Source organism: Myxine glutinosa, chromosome 7 (assembly GCF_964187855.1).
Source record: "Myxine glutinosa chromosome 7, kmMyxGlut1.1, whole genome shotgun sequence".
In the NCBI taxonomy this organism is placed as follows: Eukaryota; Metazoa; Chordata; class Myxini; order Myxiniformes; family Myxinidae; genus Myxine; species Myxine glutinosa.
Genome location: NC_136267.1, coordinates 69096650 through 69118857, shown reverse-complemented (window position 1 = coordinate 69118857; position 22208 = coordinate 69096650). Strand labels below are relative to the sequence as shown.

The 22208-nt window shown below is 42.4% G+C and overlaps 1 protein-coding gene across 1 annotated transcript in view; it reads left to right on the top strand.

Moving 5' to 3' along the window:
- LOC137431310 (uncharacterized) overlaps window positions 1-17610 on the top strand; it is a 31632-nt gene extending 14022 nt beyond the window's left edge. The window contains exons 2-3 of the mRNA XM_068122503.2: window positions 1551-1636; window positions 15414-17610. Of these exons, the coding sequence (XP_067978604.2) occupies window positions 1551-1636; window positions 15414-15994 (667 nt within the window). The 3' untranslated portion in view covers window positions 15995-17610. The remainder of the gene's footprint in view (window positions 1-1550; window positions 1637-15413) is intronic.
- The last annotated feature ends 4598 nt before the right edge of the window (window positions 17611-22208 follow it).

The window sequence follows — 22208 nt, the reverse complement described above, 5'->3', positions numbered from 1 at the left end:
ATAACCGCCGAACACACTCGTGGCATTCTTTCTGCAATGGAAATCAAATATTGTTCGGGAAGTTCTTCCCAACACTGTTGCAGAAGTTCCCACAAATGTATTGCACTTGTCGGTTGCTTTGCTTTCACCCTTCTGTCCAGTTCATCCCAAACCAGCTCGATGGGGTTTAAGTCTGGAGACTGTGCTGGCCATTCCATGATTTGAAGCCTACCGTCTTGTTATTTTCCTCGAAGGTAGTTTTGACATAGCCTGGAGGTGTGTTTAGGGTCATTATCTTGCTATATGATGAACCCCTGACCAACTAGGCGTATACCAGAGGGTATTGCATGACGGTGCAAAATGCTGTGGTTGCCCTTTTGGTTCAAGGTGCCAGTCACTCTGTGCAAGTCACCGACTCTGGATCCAGCCAAAGAGCCCCAGACCATCACGCTTCCTCCTCCATGTTTGACAGTTGGTGTCACACACTGAGGAACCATCCTTTCGCCTACTCGACGGTGTACAAAAACCCTGCGTGATGAATCAAAAATTTCAAATTTTGATTCATCGGTCCATAAGACCTTCTTCCAGTCTTCAGTAGTCCACTGGCGGTGCTTCATGGCCCAGGCAAGCCTCTTTTTCCTATTTTGCCATCTTAGCAATGGCTTTCGTACTGCCACTGGACCTGTCAAACCTGCAGCTCGAAATCTTCTCTTGACAGTTGAAACTGAGACTTGCTTACTTCGACCAGTGTTAAGCTGTGCTTGAAGCTGTTGTCCTGTGAGCCGCCTATCACGCAAGCTGTTGATTCTCAGAAACTTGTCTTCTGATTCTGTTGTGGCTTTGGGTCTGCCAGACCTCTTTCTGTCAGAGTTTCCTCCAGTTTCCAAGTGCCTTTTGATGGTGTAGGAAACTGTACTCACTGACACCTTGGCTTTCTTTGCAATTTCTCTAAAGGAAAGACTGACACTTTTAAGGGTTATAATGGTCTGTCTGTCTTCCTGCTTACCTTTGTACCATTTCAGGTTATTCACTGGACTTGAATTGCTTAAATTTCAATAAAAACTGGAAAAATTGAGGTGTTCTAAAACTTTTGACCGGTAGTGTATATTATATGTCACTGTTGTCACAGCTCAGTGTATCTGCAATGTGACTTTTTAATGCATTATGTGAAGGAAGCAATTTGGAATGTTACAAGTGGAGGATTCTTAGAGCTAACGCCAGGTGCTGTGAACTCAGCAAGGTTTCCAAATGTCCCTCTTTTTACATCCCCCCATGTGGATGCATGACTCACGTAGGTGACAGCTGAATGCTTATGGAACTGACTACATAATTACACTGCTCAGAAGCGATTTAAAATTTATTGCTGTTTTAAGCTTCCAGTTTAGTAATAAAGCGTCATCCCAAGGTAAGGCTTCTGAGGATTGGCCTTTCCATAAAGTGACACCCGTCTCACATGCTGTGTCCCTTTCTTGCAATTTGTCAAAGCTAAAATGCTTTGATGACAATCTTTCTCTGCAGTACACACCAAACCTCTGATCCGTATGCTTTCCCATGTGTGTCTGTGTTGCCAGGGCCAGGAGGTTTCTGAAAGACGCAGGCTTTGCTCGCTGCCTCGCGCTGACATGTTTTTCCCTCTCACTCTTTTCTTGCCTAGCAGGTAATACACAGACACACAGATGTGAGAGGTTATTTTTTTGCCAACTCGTGGATTTACAAATCCTTTCGCCTTTAAATTGCTAATGTCTTGAATGGATAACTGCAGATATTTCAAAATATTGGGTCAAATGGAGTGGTGATGGCATGGTGGGGTAGAGCAATGGCTATAGCAGTAAAGTTTGTCTGTCGAGTGTTACATATACCTACTTTCATTCTGGATATCGTGCTTAGCAAACTTCATCATTGATATTGATTGAAATAATTGATTTGTATACAAAATTGATCATGCACTTGTAAACCAGGCCATTTTTTCTCAGCTCAGCCATTCTGTTAAGATTTTTTTTTAATGTCACATTTTTTGTTCATTATCTTGTGTATTGCTTGTTGATCGCTGGCGGCTCGTTGATTGCTTGTTCATATACAGTGCCTATACAAAGTAGACACCCCCTTTCAAAATTTTCACCTTTTTTTGCCCAATAGCCTGGAATTAAAATGCATTAAATCAGACTTTTTTCACCTTTATTTACACATCGTAACCCACAACTTCCAAGTGAAAAACAAATTCTACAAATTTCAGAAAATTATATAAAAATACAAAACTAGATTATCTTTTTTGGATAAGTGTCCACCCCCCTTATAGCAGTTATGGCAATTATAGCAATTGCAAATATTATCTCAGGTGTAACCAACCACCTTCAAAATTACACACCAAGTTACTTTGCCTCCACCTGTGTTAAATTGTTGTGATTCAGATTATTTCAGAATAAAACTAGAACAGCACTCGGTAGAGTGCATACCTCCGCCAGGCTGAACAGTTTACGTTTTAAATCCCACTGATAGGTCGGATCTGGATCCTGACCTGAAACAAAATCGAATCGGCTTGTTCTTGTCGCCAAACCAACTCATCAACCAAGTTTTGTCAGAACTCATCCACAACGTTTTGAAATATCATACAATATAGATTTTGGTCCTCAGAACACTCAGTTCCAGAAAGGGGATAATAAGCTTGTTACATACACGTCAGGTGGGTCGACGACAACCGTTGACTACCTGATGGTGCGTAGGCGAGATAGGGGGCACCTCCGGGAAACAAAGTTGATCCCGGGGGAGGAGGCTGTTTCACAGCACCACTTGGTTGTCTGCGACATAAGGGTGAAAGGTGCGAGGAGAGCTCGGCGGGTGAAGTACCAACCGAGAATGAAGGTGTGGAGGTTGAAAGAGGTGACAGTAAGGGAGGCATTAAAAGAGAGGCTGAGTAGGGTAGAGGATGATGTGGTTGAGCTTGAATGTGGTTGGATGTCAATGAAAGCTAGTCTGTTGGGAGCCGTTGGTGAGGTATGTGGATGGACAAAAGGACCACCGGGGCACTCGGAAACATGGTGGTGGGATGATGAAGTTGGAAAGAGGATTGACGAGAAGAGGAAGAAGTTCAAGGAGTGGCAGAAGGCAAAGGGTACGGGAGCAGAAAAAGCAGAGCATGAAAGTTATAAGGCAGCCAGGAAGGCTGCAAAGAAAGGGGTAGCAAAGGCGCAGGAGGCATGTCGGAAAATGTTCGGAGAACGCTTGGATTCGGAAGAGGGTCAGAGAGCGGTATTCAGGATTGCAAAGCAGATAGCGAAAGAGAGGTGTGATGTGATGGGGGTGAGTTGCTTGAAGGATTAAGTGGGACAAATCGTTGTGGACCCAGATGGAATTAAAGGAAGATGGAAAAGATATATGGAAATGCTGTTGAATACAGAGAATGAATGGGATGGCAACATAGAGAGTAACCCAGTTTTAGGACCGGCAGAGAAGATAACTGAGGAGGAAGTTGAGGAAGCGATAAAAGCAATGAAGAGTAGAAAAGCGGGAGGGCCGACGGGAGTTGTGGGAGATATGTTGAAGGCAGCAGGAAGTTGGGGTGTGAAGAGAATGACAGAGATCTGTAATCTGGTGGTGAAAGAAGGCCGCATTCCGGTGGATTAGGAACTGAGTACCCTCGTCCCTCTATACAAGGGGAAAGGTGACCCTCTGGAGTGTGGCTCGTACCGAGCGATAAAGTTATTGGAGCATGGAATTAAGGTATTGGAAAGGGTGTTGGAGAGGAGGATAAGGAAGAAAGTGAAGATCGACGAAATGCAGTTTGGATTTATTCCAGGAAGAGGAACGACAGACGTGCTCTTTATTGTGAGGCAGTTGCAGGAGAAGTACATGGAGAAGAGGAAGAAGTTGTTTCTTGGGTTTGTTGATCTGGAGAAAGCATTCGATAGGGTTCCACGTGAAGTATTGACATGGGCATTGAGGAAGTTAGAAGTGGAGGAATGGTTGATCAGAGCAGTGATGGCAATGTACAAAAGAGCGCGCACAGCTGTAAGGACGAAGGACGGGAACAGTTGCGAGTTTGAGGTGAAGGTGGGAGTGCATCAGGGGTCGGTACTAAGTCCACTACTTTTTGTAGCTGTGATGGAGGTGCTGGCTCAGAACGTAAAGGAGGGTTTCCCGTGGGAGTTGTTGTATGCAGATGATATGGTGTTGATTGCGGAAAGTATGGATGGACTGAAGGAAAAGATGAACAAGTGGAAGGAATGTATGGAGACAAAAGGTCTGAAGGTGAATATAGGAAAGACGAAGGTGATGGCAAGTGGTAAAGCATGTGGTGAGGTGGAAAGAACTGGGAAGTGGCCCTGTGCTGTGTGCAGGAAGGGTGTCGGAGTGAACTCCATTCAATGTACAATGTGCGCTGAGTGGGTTCATCGAAAATGTAGTGGTTTGAGAGGGTCAGTAACCAGTGTGGCAGCTACATTCAAATGTAAGGTGTGCACAGAGGGAGCTGCAGATGGAGGAAATGTTGAGTTGGATCTTGTAGACGGCGTGAAGCTGGAAGGTGTGAAAACATTTTGCTACCTCGGAGACATGCTGAATGGAGAAGGTGGATCAGACACGGCAACGGTTGCTAGAGTGAGATGTGCATGGAAGAAGTTTCAGGAACTGATTGGCATGCTGATGAGGAAGGGAGTGTCGTTGAAGCTGAAGGGAAAGGTGTATGCTGCATGTGTGAGAAGTGTTATGATTTATGGGAGCGAGACATGGGTCATGAATGTAGAGCAGCAACGAAGGCTGGAAAGGGTGGAAATGCGAATGGTTCGGTGGATGTGCGGAGTATCGTTGAGAGGAAGACAAATGATGAATTGTGAAAGATGATGGGAATAGAGCCTGTGATTGATGCTGTGAAGAGGAACAGGTTGAGATGGTTTGGTCATGTGTTGAGGAAGGATGAAGGTGACTGGTTGAGAAGAGTGACGGAAATGAATCTAGAAGGAAGTAGAGGACGGGGAAGACCGAGAAAGACTTGGCTAAAGATGGTGGAAGAAGAAATGCGGGCAAGGGGGTTAACAAGGAGAGATGCAGAAAATAGGGCAAAATGGAGAAGATTGTCATGGGGACCGCAAGGCTAACCCCCGCTCTAGCAGGGGACACGGCCTTAAAATGCATGTTGTTTGTTGTTGTATAGATTTTGGTCCTGTCACTCAATGGTGAAGAATCACTTAGAAATTAAATAATTCTCATATCCGAATCCATATTCAAATCTTCACCAACATTGAATCAATTCGTCCTTGTCACACACCCAATCGGTGCACCAAGTTTCGTCCAAATCCGTCCATAATTTTTTGAGATATCATGCTATGTATCGGTTTTAGCCGTATCACTCAATGGTGAAGAATCACTTACTAATTAAATAATTATCGTATCCGAATCCACATTCAGATCTTCACCGAAATCAAATCGATTAGTCCTTGTCATGCACACAACTTCTCCACCAACTTTCGTCCAAATCCATCCACAATTTTTGAGATATCCTGCTATGTATCGTTTTTGGCCCGATCTCCCAATGTTGAAGAATCACTTAAAAAATTATAGTAGCCGGATCCGAATCCGAATCTTCACCAAAATCTAATCATTTTGGCCTTGTCACATATCCTACCTCTCTGCCAAATTTCGTCCGAATCCGCCCACAACTTTTGGAGATATCTTGTTCAAAGACAGACAGACAGACAGACAGGGGTGAAAACATAACCTCCATCCACCTTTGGTGGTGGAGGTAATCATCTGTTCCTGTAGGTTTCCTCTGCTGCGTAGTGCATTTCACAGCAAGGACTCAACCATGAGCACAAAGACTCAACCACAAGGTTAATTACCTCCACCACAGTATGTGGAAAGAGGTTTTGTTTTCACTCATGTTTGTCTGTTTGTTTGTCTGTCTTTTTCTGAGCAGGGTATTTCAAAAACTTATGGATGGATTCAGACAAAACTTGGTGGAAAGGTTGGGTGTGCAACAAGGACCAATTGATTTGTCATAAAAGATCAAACTTGCATAAGGACATTATGAACACCTTGTATATTACAAAACAAAAATGGACTCTTCGGGGTTAAAGCGTTAATTAGCTGTTTAGTTATATCCTAATTGCATGTTTAGAATAGGTGTATTCTAAATCCCAATTTAGGTCTGCCAGGACAGTGTTTAACAGGACCTTGTCCTTCCCTCCATCCTTTTGTACTTTTTCAATATTAAATGTGCTTTATTTCACATTTATTTATTTGATTAACAACCTTTTTTGTTTCTCCTCACTACTCGCAAGCAATAGTCCTTGAGCAGAGTACAACCCGGTTCTTATTTGAAAAAAATTTTTTTTTTGTATACAACATCGAGGCTCGTGTAAGAGCCAACATTAGTCACAAAAAAATAATCCGGAAACACAAAACATACAATAAAGGGAGCGGGAGACAAAATGGGGAGCGAGAGGGAAGCACACAAGTACAACAGCAGAGAACAGGGACATTGGGAGATCTGTGGGAGGGAGAGGGCTTGGGGGGAGGAGGTATGGAAGGAAGGGGGGGGGTGGGGAGGGGGGAGAGGTATAAAACACATGGACACTGCTAGGACATCCAGGAAAGAAGTTGGTATTTCAAAAAAGTGGATCTGGGGTGAATTAGCGGGGGTATAAAATATCAAGGTTTTGGATGGGGGAAGTTAAGAGATGGTGGTGAACAGCTGTTTTAAAGACCTGGAAGGCGGAGTGGGATTGAAGAGAGTGAGGGAGTTTATTCCAGAGGCGGGAGAAAAGAGGAATGAAAGACTGAAGGTGAATAGAGAGTCTTGATTTTGGCAGTTTAACCATGAGAGGGTTGCTGGCAGATGTTGTGCGACCTGTAGGAAGATTTGTGGGACAGAGCACAGAGAGAGCTGGGGGAGCAAGGCCAGAGAGGAGGCGGTAGAAGACAGAAAGACCACCAACCTGCCTGCGGTGAGTGAGTGAAAGGCCCTCGGAGTTAACTTCATCGCGGGAGATTCCAATGATTCTGAAAGCTTTGGTTTCAACAGTGTGAAGCCGAGCTAGGTGTAAGGCAGGAGCACCGGCCCAGAGGGGAGAACAGTATTCCATTGAGCTGCAGATGAAAGCCTTGTATGTGGTGAGGAGCTCAGGTGTGCCAAGGAAGGACTTCGCACGACGGAGGATGCCCATTCGGCGACTGGCTTTGGAGGCCAGCTTGGAAATGTGGTTTTCCCAGGAATGATCATGGCAGATAGTGAGACTCAAAAGCTTGAGTGACAGAACTTCTTTAAGAGGATTGTTGAGAAAGTAGATTGGAGGGTTGTCCAGTCGGTCTTTTATTTTGGAGAGACATAGTGAGAATGTGAGATTTGTCAGGATTGAAAGACATGTTCCACTTGTTTGACCAGTCTGTGATTTTGTCCAGGTCTGCAGAGAGTGAGGAGGCGGCAGATTGCCGATCTGAGGAATGGGGTATGGAGCGGCAGAGAGTGCAGTCATCAGAAAAGAGATAGAGAGGATTTTCCAGAGAGTCGGAGCGATCATTGATGAAGACCAGAAAAAGCATAGGGCCCAGAACACTGCCTTGGGGAACTCAAGCCTGAACTGGAAGGGGAGATCAGAGAAAACCATTCCGGGCCACACGTTGACTACGACCAGAGAGGAAGTCCGCAAGCCATATGTGGAGATTTCCATGGATACCATAAGAGGAGAGTTTGGTGAGCAGAGCGGGTTGCCAGACCGTATCGAAGGCACGTGATAGTCGTGATATGTCAAGGGAGACAGCTCTGATTTCCTGTTTGGCATTCAGGACCTCCGTCCATTGTTGAGACAGCAGAAGCAGCATGTCTAGAGTAGAATGACCTGGTCTGAATCCAAATTGATGATCCGAGATGAAGCCATTGGAGAAAAGGAAGGATTTGATGTCAGAAGCGATGATTGATTCCATGACCTTGCTTATTTAGGGAGCAGGCTGATTGGTCTGTAGTTGCTAGGATCTGTTTTTGCACCTTTTTTGTGTAAAGCAGTAATGTTGGCTGATTTCCAAGCAGATGGCAGATGACGTTGAGCAAAAGAGAGGGTGAAGAGAACAGAGAGATTGTGAGATAGAGTGGCAGAGCAGGATTTTAGGACCCGTGGGCCGATACCGTCTGGTCCAGTTGCAGAATCACAGTCGAGGATTGACAGAGACTTCTCCACCTTTTCAGCAGAGAAGGACACAGAGTGCAGGAGCAGCTGGGTTACGACTGGGTACGGTGGGTACAGAGAGAGACGGGTTTGGGACACAAGATTTTGAGGCAAACACAGAGTTGAGGCGTTCAGCTTTTTCACGTGCAGAGTCATCTGTGTAGCCGTTTGAGGTAAGGGAGGGGATGGAAGGGGAACAAACACCAGAAACAGATTTGACCAGATGCCACCAGGATTTGGAGGAGGAAGACAGGTTTGAGAGTTCAGTTTTGAGAGCAGAGAGATATTGTTTCCTGGCTCTCCTGAGGGTAGACACACACTTGTTCCAAGCTTTATGAAAGGAAATGAGATTGCCTTCATTTGGATTAGCCTTTCAAGAGGCAAAGGCAAGTTATTTCAGGGCAACTGCCTCACCACAAGATTCAGTGTACCATGGACGGGAGGATGGGTACGACAACTGAAGACGAGAAGGGATTAATCTGTGCATGAGAGAGAGCAGTTTACTTTGGAAGAAGTCCCAGGAAGAGTTGATGTCAGAGGCAGTGGAGATGGGAGACCAGTCCAGATGATTGATGGTTGCTTGAAGACCGTGCCATTCAGAAATTTAGAGTACATTGTTTTAGAGTTTAAATGACCACTGAAAGGGATACAATCATGAAAATTTTTGAAGATATATGTTTTAGAAGATGATATTCCTGTCCTATCAGCACAAAATAAATAAATTTGGGAGAATAATAAGGCATATAATCGTGTTTTAAAAATCGGACTATTTTCACTTCCATTATGCAAATGAGCTACGTGACATAACCACACAACTCATTGACAAACGTGTATGTCTACGTTTCATCACAAGTTATTTTAGCATTCAAGATGTCGATGTGCCAAGCTTGCAACTGTTCCAATCGTCGAGAAATTTGCCTACATAATTCAGAAATAGATTCTTTTGCATCCATGACCCACAAAAAGATCATCCATGATCGTGTGCTTTGTGGTTGAAAAACCTAGGAACACCCAAATTCAACATCAAAACGTATTTTCATTCAAAATATCGTGTTGTTTGCGAAGACCAATTTGAGCTATCAGCAATCATGTTTGATCAACAGGCTAACTCCTTGGGAAACAAGCCTCAGACATTTCTGAAATATGATGCTGTACTGACACTTACTAGGCAACCGACATCCGTCCGACACCCGTTTGTTGGGATGATTGGGGGTTGGGGGGGTGGGGAGGGGGGGGGGTTGGTGTGAACAGGTGGTAGGAAAGGGGATTGGGGTGAATGGGTGGTGAGACAGGGGGTTGGGAAACGCCAATATCTGTCTTTTGATAAAACCTGTCAGTGAAGTGACAGGCATGATCTGTTGACTGTCCCCCGTGTTGCAGGCCAGTTTATGCAGAACAATAACATTTATATGGAAGACAGCAAGGTGCAGGCTTCGCGAAGGCAACAGCACATCATCTAAGATGTGAGGGATCTCTGTGTCGCTTATGGAACTGGGAGATTGATCGGGGACGTTACGAGAATGCAAAATGCCCTGGGGGCGTATGATGCCACAATCAGCCACTGAGCATTAATAGACCCGAGGGCACTTCATAAACTGATGAAATATGCGCATATGCTGGTCGAGTTTATCATGATGTTCGGATTCAATACAGAGGCAGTGAACCAATATCGCAATTTTTGTAGAGCAGGTGACTAATTGGTCCGTCAGCGAAGCGACAGATAGCTTCTGCTTTTATTCTAGTCATATACATAACTACTTGAGGACTAACTCTGAGCTTGGGTCACATGGGCCTGGCTTGGGTGTGGCTTCAAATCAACACGTAACTCTCGCCTGGTAAGTGTTGGTACAGCATTGTGTTTCAACAATTTCTGAGGCTTGTTTCCGAAGTCCTGAGCCTGATGATCAAACATGAACGCTGACCGCTCAAAGTGGTCTTCGCAAACAACATGATATATTGAATGAGCATACGTTTTGATGTTGAATTTGGTTGTTCCTAGGTTTGTCAACCACAAAGCAAACAATCGCTAACGATCTTTTCGTCGGTCAGCGACGAAAACAAAAAAAACTACTTCGGAGTTATGTGGGCAAATTTCTCGACGATTTGAACAGTTAATAGCTTGGCACATCGGCATCTTGAACGCGACAATAACTTGTGATGAAACGCACACGTGCATGCCCATCAATGTGTTGTGCCCCCGTGACGTCACACAAATGGACGGAAGTAGCTCATTTGCATAACGGAGGTGAAAATAGTCCGATTTTAAAACACGATTATCTGGTTTATTGTACTCCCAATTTTTTTTAATGTTTGTGCTTCAGGGATACCATCCTCTAAAACTGATCTCTTCTCGAAAACAGATCTCTAAAACAAAAAACCACATACAGTCACGTGAAAAAGTAAGTACACCCCATGTAAAGTTTTGACTTTTTCATCATATTTCAACATACAGCTATTTGATCTTCATTTCAACAATATTGACAGATAAAGGTGATATAATATAACAAATATCATGAATCATTTACATTTTGTAGTCCATTGTATAATTTAAATAAACATAAATGCAAATTTCACATGTGGAAAAAGTAAGCACACCCCTACATTTATCACTACTTCAAATACCTAAAATTAGGATCAGGTGCACCAGCTCAGGTGCAAATGATTAGAACATCGTTAGAGAGGATCTTGGAGGAACCTGTCTTATTTAAACATCAGACATTTAGTTTGGTTTGCTCTTTTTTGTTGAAGTGTGCGGCGTCACCATGCCTAGATCAAAAGAGCTCTCTGAGGCCTTCAGAAAGAAGGTTATAGATGCCTACGAGTCTGGGAAGGGATTAAAAAAGATCTCCAAACAATTTGAAATCAATCATTCCACTGTCTGGAAGATCATCTCCAAATGGAGAAGATTCCAAACAACTGCCAACTTGTTCAGGCCAGGCCGCCCCAGCAAGTTCAGCCCGAGAGCAGACCGCAAGATGCTGAAAGAAGTCTCTAAGAACCACCAGAATGTCATCACGGGACCTACAGGTAGCTCTTGCCACTGTTGATGTCAAAGTGCACGAGTCTACCATTAGAAAGAGGCTGCTCAAATTTGATCTACATGGGAGGTGTGCCAGGAGGAAACCTTTGCTGTCCAGAAAGAACATCAGGGTTAGACTAAAGTTTGCCAATGAACACCTCGGCAAAGACCAGCACTTCTGGAACATTGTGCTCTGGAAAGATGAGTAAAAGGTAGAGCTATTTGGCCACAGTACCAGAAAACATGTTTGGCGAAAACCAAAGACAGCATTTGACCACAAGAACCTGATACCAACTGTAAAGCATGGTGGTGGAAATATTATGGTTTGGGGCAGCTTTGCTGCATCAGGGCCTGGGCAGCTCACCATCATAGAATCCACTATGAATTCTTCATTGTACCAGAGGGTGCCTGAGGATAATGTGAGGCCATCTGTCGGAGAGTTGAAGCTCAACCGAAGGTGGACCTTGCAACATGACAATGACCCTAAACATACCAGTAAATCCACCAAGGAATGGCTGAAAAGAAAGAAATGGAGGGTTCTGGAATGGCCAAGTCAAAGCCCGGATCTAAATCCCATTGAGATGTTGTGGGGGGATTTGAAATGAGCTGTGCATGCAAGAAACCCCTCAAACATCGCACAGCTGAAATAATTCTGCATGGAGGAGTGGGCAAATATTTCTCCCAGTCGATGTCAGAGACTGGTAGACAGTTATAAGAAACGCCTACTTGAGGTTGTTTCTGCCAAAGGGGGCAATACCACCTATTAGAGCCAAGGGTGTACTTACTTTTTCCACATGCGAAATTTGCATTTATGTTTGTTTAAATTATACAATGGACTACAAAATGTAAATGTTTCATGATATTTGTTATATTATATCACCTTTATCTGTCAATATTGTTGAAATGAAGATCAAATAGCTGTATGTTGAAATATGATGAAAAAGTCAAAACTTTACATGTGGTGTACTTACTTTTTCACGTGACTGTATACTCAGCAAATTTGGTTCTCTCCGCATTTTTCCTCAAACATTCACACATCATCACACGAAGTTGTTTATCATTGTCTGTTAGTTTTTGCCTCACTTCTTTGTGATACGGGTACTTTTTAGTTCCTGCTTCAGAATTATTTTTGTACTTGATAAAGATAAGTTCATTTATAGAGATGAACAACGCAGCGATTTCCTGGGGCTCCTCAAAATTGCTTCATGAACCAATTCAATGTTTTCTCGTGATCTTTCAGTCCTCGGGCGACCAGACATTGAGGAATTAAGATTTTGTACTACCAGTGAGACTTAAACTTCTTCATCAATCGGAAAAAAGCAGACTTATCTGCTGCTAATCTGGTCTCAACTTCTTTCTGAATCGTGTTTGAATCAGTTCAGATAACTTAGTGGCAAAGTAAGTAAGACTCTACACTAAAGATCCTTTGTTCAATTGTCTATGCCATCTTCAAAATTAACGGTACGACTGATGTTTGTAGTTTTTCCTCCAAACGATGCTTCATACAAACCTGCAGTAGAAAACATTTTGTATTAAAGAAATAAAAATTTCACATAGCTTTAATAAGGTTGTGTTTTTATGAAACACCCTGTGGTTAGCAAACCTGTCAGGCCAGACCAATAGAGGTGTTAATTCCTCACTGACACTGTCACAACGCATCGCTGCCTACGGTACTTACAGGGTCATGAATATGAATAAGCTGTTTTATGCATTTTATTTGAATTACTTTGTGGGACGACATTTCAGATAAATTAGGAACTTTTCAACATGTTTGTTATGATATAGAGGCACAGTATTTAAAGCAAGCTACATAATATGAACAATATGAATATGATTATAATCAATATGAACACTGGCTCATAGCACATTACATTTTGTCGCAGTTCACTACTCCTTAATAAATATGAACACCTGACACATTGTAATGCGAGCACACAATGTTTTTCCACCTGGCTTTGCAGCCACGATTAGCCTTGTTTGTTTTCTCAACACAAGATTTGTCCATACAAATGCTGTATTCGTATTTCACCTGCATTCTGATCGCACCATCCCTCGGAACCTCAGTGATCACTTCTCCGCTCCAGATTCACCACGTGACGCATTCGATAGCTCGATCGGAGATTTCTTCATTCCAGATTCGCTGCATGACTCACCTGAAAACACAATTAGGACATGATGGCACCGTTTCACTCTGGGGTTACTTCCCATTTGCCTTCCCAACACATAAAACAGTTGAGCAGACCATCCAAGACATGAAGGCCTAATCCCCTTACCTGTAACCCATTCCCGGTAGGCTGTAAATGGTCATTTAATTATCCATTCCTGTATTTCATTTGAATTATTTATTGATCTGGTTAATATTTGTCTCTAACATATAGATAAGTGAGGTTAAAGTTGTTAGGGTGACCGAAAATGTGCCCTAGGAGTGCCCATTATAACCATTTTTTATCTCCAATTTTTTAAACATTATAACCATAACCTCCCGTCCCCCTGTCTTTGTCAGGTCAGTCTTTTGGGACAGCTACTGGTAACATGTAACCCGGTGCTACCTGCTGCATTGTTGGGTTGTCGGCGACTAAACAGACACCCATCACTAGCTTTGCTTGGGGGAAGGATGACTGTGACACTCTGCCAGGACTAATAACAACACCTGGCAAAGGACGGATGAGCTCCCATAAGGAGCCAACTGCCATCCAGTAAGGAGATGGTGTCTCCTAAAAAACACCCATCCGGTTTGGACCAGTTCAAGTGATGCTAGAGACTTTAAAAATGGTACGTGCTGCTTCCTTGCTGGAAAAGGATAGAGCATGGACAATCCCCATCGGTTGGCATTCAAGGGGAGGAGGAAATGCCCCGCTGAGTATGGTGACATAAGCGGCGCCATTGTTATGACATCGCTGGTACCCAGAATATCCCGGGAAGTGACATGACGGCACTTCCCCCAGCTTCAGTGGCTGTGTTAAGTGTTTGTCTCCTTAGTAGGTCCTTGTGTGTGTATGTGTGTATGTGTGTATGTCCGTGTTGGTCTCTGTGTGTGTGTGTCAGCTCTATTACGAGCATTAACCTAATGTGTGTGTGTGTGTGTGTGTGTGTGTGTGTGTGTTCTATACGAGCCTTAACCTATGTATTTAAAAAAATACAAATAACACCATGTCCATGGGAAAAAAACACCATGTATCTCATCTGCCATTGTCATTTTGCTTAATGTCGCATATTCTAGGAATGCATGTGCGACGTTAAGTGAAAACTTGCTGTCGTGTTTTATATTAACTAGGGCATGCCCGTACTATATCTATATCTAAAATTATATCCCCCCCCTCTATTTACATGAAATGGTTTGGTCCAAAGCGAACGGCTTGCGAGTGGTGACAATCCCCCCCCTCTATTTACATGAAATGGTTCGGTCCAAAGCGAACGGCTTGCGAGTGGTGATAATCCCCCCCCTCTATTTACATGAAATGGTTCGGTCCAAAGCGAACGGCTTCCGGAGTTTGGTAAAGAAATCGCCATCGCGTACACAAACGCGCAGGAAAGCGAATGAATCGCAAATTCGTTTTTATTAGTTTTAAAACATCGTTTAACGCCAACATAGCGCCAACATAGTTTGCAAACGTGAAATAAATGAATACGCTGTCAAATGTGCCATCCGAGGCAGAGTGTGCCCGCCACGTTCGGCACACGCGATCGTTCGCTGCTCTCTGATTGGTTGAATCGTTTTTTGGACATAGCTCGGTAAGTAATTGTCCGATTAATATGAAACCTTGAAAAGGCACATCCTCGGGTCCCCAGCAATATACCTGGCAAGTTAAAAGTATATCGGACCCGTGGTTGTCGAGAAACAGCGGTCACAGACAAACGTACAAACGTACAAACGTACAGACAGAGATTACTGGAATTATAGATAGATAATTATACAATTTATATCAGAAAATTTCACACTTTGCCATTTTTTTTTCATTTATGCAATTCAATGTCTTAAACCACAGATGTCAATTCTAAGAATAAGTCGAGGCCCAGGAAAAAGTATCAGCCTATATGCTGAAAAACACGATACATTTTCTGCTCAACAGCACATTTGATTAGATCAAGGAATTCTCAGTTTTTGAAGTTTTTGAACACAATCAAGACTTTTTATATATTTTTTAGCACTTGCAATAAGCAAAGCAAAGCTATGTGGTTGTAGTTCTTGTGTAACACGATTGATAAACATTCCCCAAATTTTAATTTATTTTTCTCTGATTGTGCTCACCCTAACCTCCCAGCTCTTGCTGTCTACTGTTTTCTGGCCTTTGAACCAATTATTGCCATGGTCTGTGCTGGCGGGCTGGGCTGTGGTGCACTGGCTGCTGCTGTCGGACTAATACAAGGCCTCCTCGCTGCCCAACGTGCTCCTCCTGATCTCACACTGGGAAATCCTCATCTCATCGCATCACCGCAAAGCCCACCGCACCCTGGCTGGTCCGAGCGTGCGGGTTATCTCCCTCCATCATACGAGTGTTCGGCTGCACCTCCAGGATCATGGGATACCTTCCCCTGTGCAGATGGACCCTCTGGTGCGGGTCACGGTGGAAAGGCGCACACTGGCAACGGGAGCAGCTTCGAACGCCCTACCAGGGCAAGGCAGCGTTCAACTTCTGATGGGGGCTTGTCTCGAGGCCCATCACGTGAGTCGAGGCCTCACCGCACGCGAGAGCCACCTCCTGGTGCACACGATCCACGACTTTGGATGAGCGTCACTCAGGAGGTCAAGGCCATGACAACATCGTCATCTGGGCAGCAACAGCAGCAACAGACGTCACAGCGGCGGAGAGAGACTGAGGCGAACAACACAACACTTGTGTGATGACGTTTCTCGAGCCATCAGAAGCATGTATATATAATGTCAAATCGGTGATTGTGAAGAACGCGTTGCAGAAGTGGGATGCAACACGTGATGCAATAGACTTGTATTCACAACATATAGGGAGTTATGCATTCTTAAAGGTATTCATCCTTTGATCTATCTTTGGACCAACAAGTAACTTATTTCATGGCATTAGGGCGCTCACTTCGTGATAACACTGTGATTTATAGGTACTGAGTAAAGTAGTGTTATAAACAGCCACCTCAGTCACATAGGTGAGGCTTTTTCACATCGGTAGTCTTGCCTTGTTGTTAGTAAAAATAAAATGCTGATTGTGGCTCACCCAAAAGTTTGGCAACAATCCAGCTTATTCCCCTGCAATTGGAAATTTCCATTCACCTGTTATCTTCACCAAATGACCATTGGCATTCAGCCAGGTAGTCACCTAGCACCGGGAAATTATTTTTAACTATCGACATAGCAAATGTTATGAAACAAATATTGATTTAATCCAGGTAAAAATAATTTTAAATGTTAAATTCCTTTCAAATATTAAGAAGTTACTGGCAGACTATAAACTGCAGCAGTTCGCTCTTTTATATATATATATATATATATATATATATATATATATGAGTAACACTTAGGCATACCATTAGCAGACTACAGGATCGAGGTGCTAATCAACAACAAACCACATCTTCTTTCATCGAGACTTTGTCATGGTAAATGCTTGTTATGGTCAGCGTCACCACAATTATATTGAGCAGATAATCACAAAAGAGTTAGCAAATCCAGGTTGTGTGAGAAAGAATACAATATGACAGTATTAAATAAAATACTCCATAGTCTTAAAGATATTCCAAAATTTGAGAAATAAAGTAGCATTTAACTCTAACTGCACTGGGGGGTAAGGAGGCCTGGGAGGCCCCTCCCTAGACACGTTTTGCAATTTTTTCGCAACCGCTGAGAATTTTGAATTCTCCTCTCATGACTTTTTTTTCTCTCGGGTCTTGCGTACATTTTGATATTGCGCACAATTGCATAAAATCAGCATATTGCATAAGTAATTGGGCAAAAATTAGACATATTAACATCTGAGGGGTCAAGGAAAGCTGGAAATCAGCCAGTTCAGTTGGGGTTAAGTTAATGTTATGCATTCAATAATATGAAGTGTTTCCACCATGTGTGTTAGAAAGACTCAAAATAAATAAATGCTGATTTGCTTTAAATTACTGAAGGAGGAAACAAAAAAGTCATTATTGCTATGCAAAAAATATTTCCAAATTTATAACGAAATGGATGAACAAGATTATCATAAACATAAATAGAAGTTGCTTGAATTTATTTAATTCTTTTAAATTTACATTTTAATTTATTAGAATTTAATTTAGGCAACAAATGCTCATTAAGGACATATTTTCGTGATAACACGAAGGAAACAATTACAGAAATGATGATGCCTGACCATATTATTTTTCCTTAGCATCAATTCTGCCAAATGAGTTCCCATAGCTATTTGTTATGGTCCGAGCCTTCCGGGCCGAGCCTTCCGGTCCGAGCCTATGGTCCTTCAGCTTCCTAGCTCAAAGGATGGCTGAGATATCGCCCGGACTAACAAACAAACAAGAAAGAAAGAAAGAAAGAAAGAAAGAAAGAAAGAAAACAAACAAACAAACAAACAACCAGAGTGAAACAGGGTCACAGGGGTTACCTTACCCCCCAGTTACAGGCAGGAAACAACATAATAGCTGAGAACCAACCAAGAGGTCACAGGGTACTGTATGTTATGATGAGAATTTGGCCAGGATTCTGATGTATAATGGCCTACTCTTGTAGAAAGAACTGTGATCGTTAATGTCAACAGCAAATGTTAGCAGATGGGATGGACACAGCTCAATGTCCTTTCAAAGGACGCTGTATTCATTGGTGCAATGCCATGCGTGTGCTGTACCAGGATGACAATTTGCAATCATGTTGGTAATCAAACCCAGGCTAGATTTTAAAAAAGGGCAACCAAAATGATCACGAGTGAGGAAGACGTGCTATCTTTGTGGGAAACTATCGATCAAATTAATCAAGAAGGTCTGGAAAGTAAGAGATCCATGTCGTTTCACAGAAAATATGGAGGAGCTGTTCACAACTCTTGAAATTTAAAATTAGAACAAGCTATATTTATTCCAGTTTTAATCCACAATCTGTTTATGATGCACATTTGTTGATAAAGTAAAGTACCTTAAGTTAATGGCAGTCCTGCTGTAAACATTGAGCTCATGATTTTGAAAACCTTTAGATCCATGGCAAGCTCAATGGGAAAGGGGGGAGATGGAAGGGGTAGCACAGAACATTAAAACATTTGAAAATCGTTAAAGATCTTTTGAGAAAGGCAAGATATAAGTACAAACAAGAAGGAAATTAGAAAGGATTTATATCCTTATGATTACATTGGTAGTGAGAAAAGATTTCTGAGGAAGAATCTCCATCCAAAGGATCCGTTATTATTGTATCGTATTCTAAAGGATGTTCACATTTTAGATGACGATTATGAACATGCACAAAAAGTATGGAGGGAGTTTGATAAAGATCTCAGTGGATATCATAAGATTTAATTATTTCAAGAGTGATGTGCTTTTCATTTGTGAATAACTTTGAAAACTCCATGATCACTTTTTCTTCCACAGGACCGAGTTTAGCTTGTGACTTGCGTGTTTAACGCAAATGGGAATAATGTTAGAATTGATGACTGATTATAAGATGTTACTAATGGTTGAACAAGCAATAAGGGGTGGGCTAATGGATGGAAAAAAAACAGAAAATAAGAAGATATACTTCGTTATTGATTTAAAGTAATTTATTTGATGCCTGCAGTTCATTTATTTGATTGTCAGGATGGCCTAGAGGTGTGCAAACTCACCTCTAAGCTGTCGAGCCTGGATTTTAATGCCAACTCAGCTACAAACTCTCGTCCTGGTGTTTTTCAGGCAGGGTAAGGCATCAATGTGTGTACCGTCCCTCAGGTAGACGTTAAACTGGGCAACCCTAGTGCCGGAATTAGTTGCTCGACATTAAAGACCTTCGCGGTGCCCTTCGCGAAGAGGAGGCAAGCTACGGCCGGCACCATGAACAAGTTCCAAATTCCTGCCCTACAAGGGGCGTTGCATCAGCAGCACAGCCGCACCCTCAGCCAATGATGCAACTCTCAGAGTTGTACTGCATACAAAATAAGGTCATTTATTTCAGGTAGTTATGTACATTCACAAAAACTGGATAATTGACATAAGAACCCTTCCACTACATCCTGAGAGTCTACAAACGAGGGAGAGGAATGACTTTCACCTTGTCAAAATAAAATACATGCCGATGAAAAACATGTACTAACAATAAAACTTGGTTACAACATTGGTGGATGAACCAAAGTACAGGGTGATCTCATGACACCTTTACATTTCAGAATGAGCCTAATCACCAAATGGCGTAATATAACTTGAAGCGGTTTTCTGCATATTGTGAAGCAACTCAAATAGTTGATTACAGCAGAAGATAATTCATGCCATTGCAAGTGTCGAAGCAAGCATGCTCGAGCGAACCTGGCAAGAGCTAGAATATCGTCTTGATATTCTCCGGGTAACGAAGGGCGCTCATGTCGAAGTGGAATAATGACATTGAGTGAACATAAACCTTTTGAGATGTTCTTTTCCCCAAAAAATGTTTTTTGCATACAAGATCGAGGCTCGTGTAAGAACTAACATTAATCATACAAAGACAAACTGACACATAAAACATAAGATAAAGTAAGCAGAAGACAAGATGGAGAAAGAGAGAGAGGGAAGCACACAAGTACAACATTTGAGAGCAGGGACATCGGGAGATCTGTGGGAGGGAGAGGGCTTGGGGGGAGGAGGCACGGGAAGGGGTATGAGGGGGGAGGTGGGATAAGGTATAAAACACATGGACACTGCTAGGACTTCCAGGAAATAAGTCGGAATTTCAAAAAAGTGGATCTGGGGTGAATTAATGGATTAAATTAATTCAATTAATTAAATTAATTAAGTGGTGAATTAATTCAATAAAGCAAACCCCAATAGAACAAAGCAAAGACCCACTTTGAAAATTACTTTTACAAGCTGAGAAACAATTCAGTGTTGGGAAGGAGATATGAAAATAGAAGAAAAGGAATGAGTGTAACATTCTTTTAATATGCATAAATTTTAACAAACCACACATTGAGAGCAAAATAACATTTTTAGTAAATGTAATAATTCAAAAATGCAATAAATAAAAGACTAAATTTACAAAACTGATCTTTGGTTTATCAAGTCTCGGCTTGTGTAAGATATAAGCTGGGAGCTGGTAAGCAGGAAGGTAAACATGAGGGGTATTCTGTTGTATGCAGACGATCTGGCTGTTGTGGTGGAGAGTAGGCGGGAGATGCAGGAAGTACTGGGGGAGTACAAGAAGGCATTCGAGAAGCATGTGTTGAAGATGAGCATGGGGGTGATGTGGGTTGAGCAGCAGAGAAAAGAAGTTAATATTAAGTTAGAGGGGAAGGAGATCAGACAGGGATATAGGTTTGATTACCTGGTGGGAACAGTGACATACTTTTGGGGATGATAAGTCAGAGGCAGAGGTGCGGAGGAGGATTCAGGTGGGTGTGAATGCGTGGAGGGTGGAGGGATTATTGGCAGATGGAAAGATATCAAGGAAATTGAAAGGAAAGGTTCTGATTTCGTGTGTAACGCTGGCCAACCTTTATGGTTTGGAAACCGCGGCACTGACAGAGAGGACAACAACAGAGGCTGCAGGTTTGCGAGAACAACTGTGTCAAGATGATTGTGGGAATGAAGAGGGTGGATAGAGGAAGGATGGATGAACTGAGGGAGGAGATTGGTGTACAGATGAGCTTGATGGGGGAGATTGGTGAAATGCCGGCTGAGATGGGCTGGACATTTGGTGCGGATGTAGGAACAGAGAATGAATGGCAAAGAGAGCGGATAGGTTGAGGGAACAAGGTTGGAGGAAAAAAGGTAGACCATGGTTTGAGTTGGGAGGATTGTGTGAGGATGGATATAAGTAAGGTGGGATGGTTGGAGAGTGGAGAGAGTTGGCTGAGGACAGAGGACAGTGGAGGAGTATTGTGGTCAAGGCAGGGCAGAAGCTTGGTGCCATCGGACCTCACCCCTTATAAATAGAAAAGGATAAGAAGAAGATAATATTATGGCTTTATAATTAATTATATATGAAATGGTATAATGACAAATGGATGTGACTGTTTGTGTGTGTGTGTGTGTGTGTGTGTGTGTGTGTGTGTGTGTGTGTGTGTGTGTGTGTGTGTGTGCGTGCCTCGTGTTGCCATCACCGAAGAAGGACATTCACTTGTAACATACAAACTACCTGGTAAGTTTGTTTATTGTGCAGAAGTTGCTGTCCAGAAAGCAATCACACTCTAAGATAGCAAGCAGTATAACCTGGTGGGAAGGGACTTCCATCAAGACCAGACCACTTGTTACCCACAGTACAGGCAGGAATTTGTGATTTGTCCAGGGTTCTGGTGATAACAGTGACAGTTTATAGCTGTGCCGAGATTCAAACCAAGGTTAAACAACTTAGAGGCGAGTGTGCATCTCTCTAGAGCTTAGGTTATTAATGTACAGTACATAAATACAGATCATAGATTTAAGGTAGACAGCATACCTTTGGAATCTGCAAATAAAAATTTATAATATCGTAGGCAAATTAAAAAATGTGTTGAAGGGAAATGTCATGACTGATTCACCACTCTAGGGTCAAAGATGCACTACTTGTGGGTAGACAGCATCATTGAGCTTACTATACATACGAATAAATGAAAGTAAAATATGTAAATAAATGTTGTTAAGAATAAGTTATCATTTGATGATTACAGTAGTTTCTTGTTTAATAACCAACATGTTTCACGTTTCAGTTAACATTTTTAGTAAATCTCATGATTAACTGCATTTGAAAGAATTTTATAGCCGTACCTTTTGAGTACAGTATTATAACATTATTATTATCATTATTATTAGTTTGTAGCTCCTGTTGTTACAATTCACATAACAGGTCCTTCCCATTCAAAACATACAATTTACAAGTCCTGGGAACAATGTTAAACATTTTAACAGAAAAACTTACAATAGTTCACTTACCCATCTTGAGTGTAACTTTTTAAAACGAGATGTCCATCTGTAAATTCTTA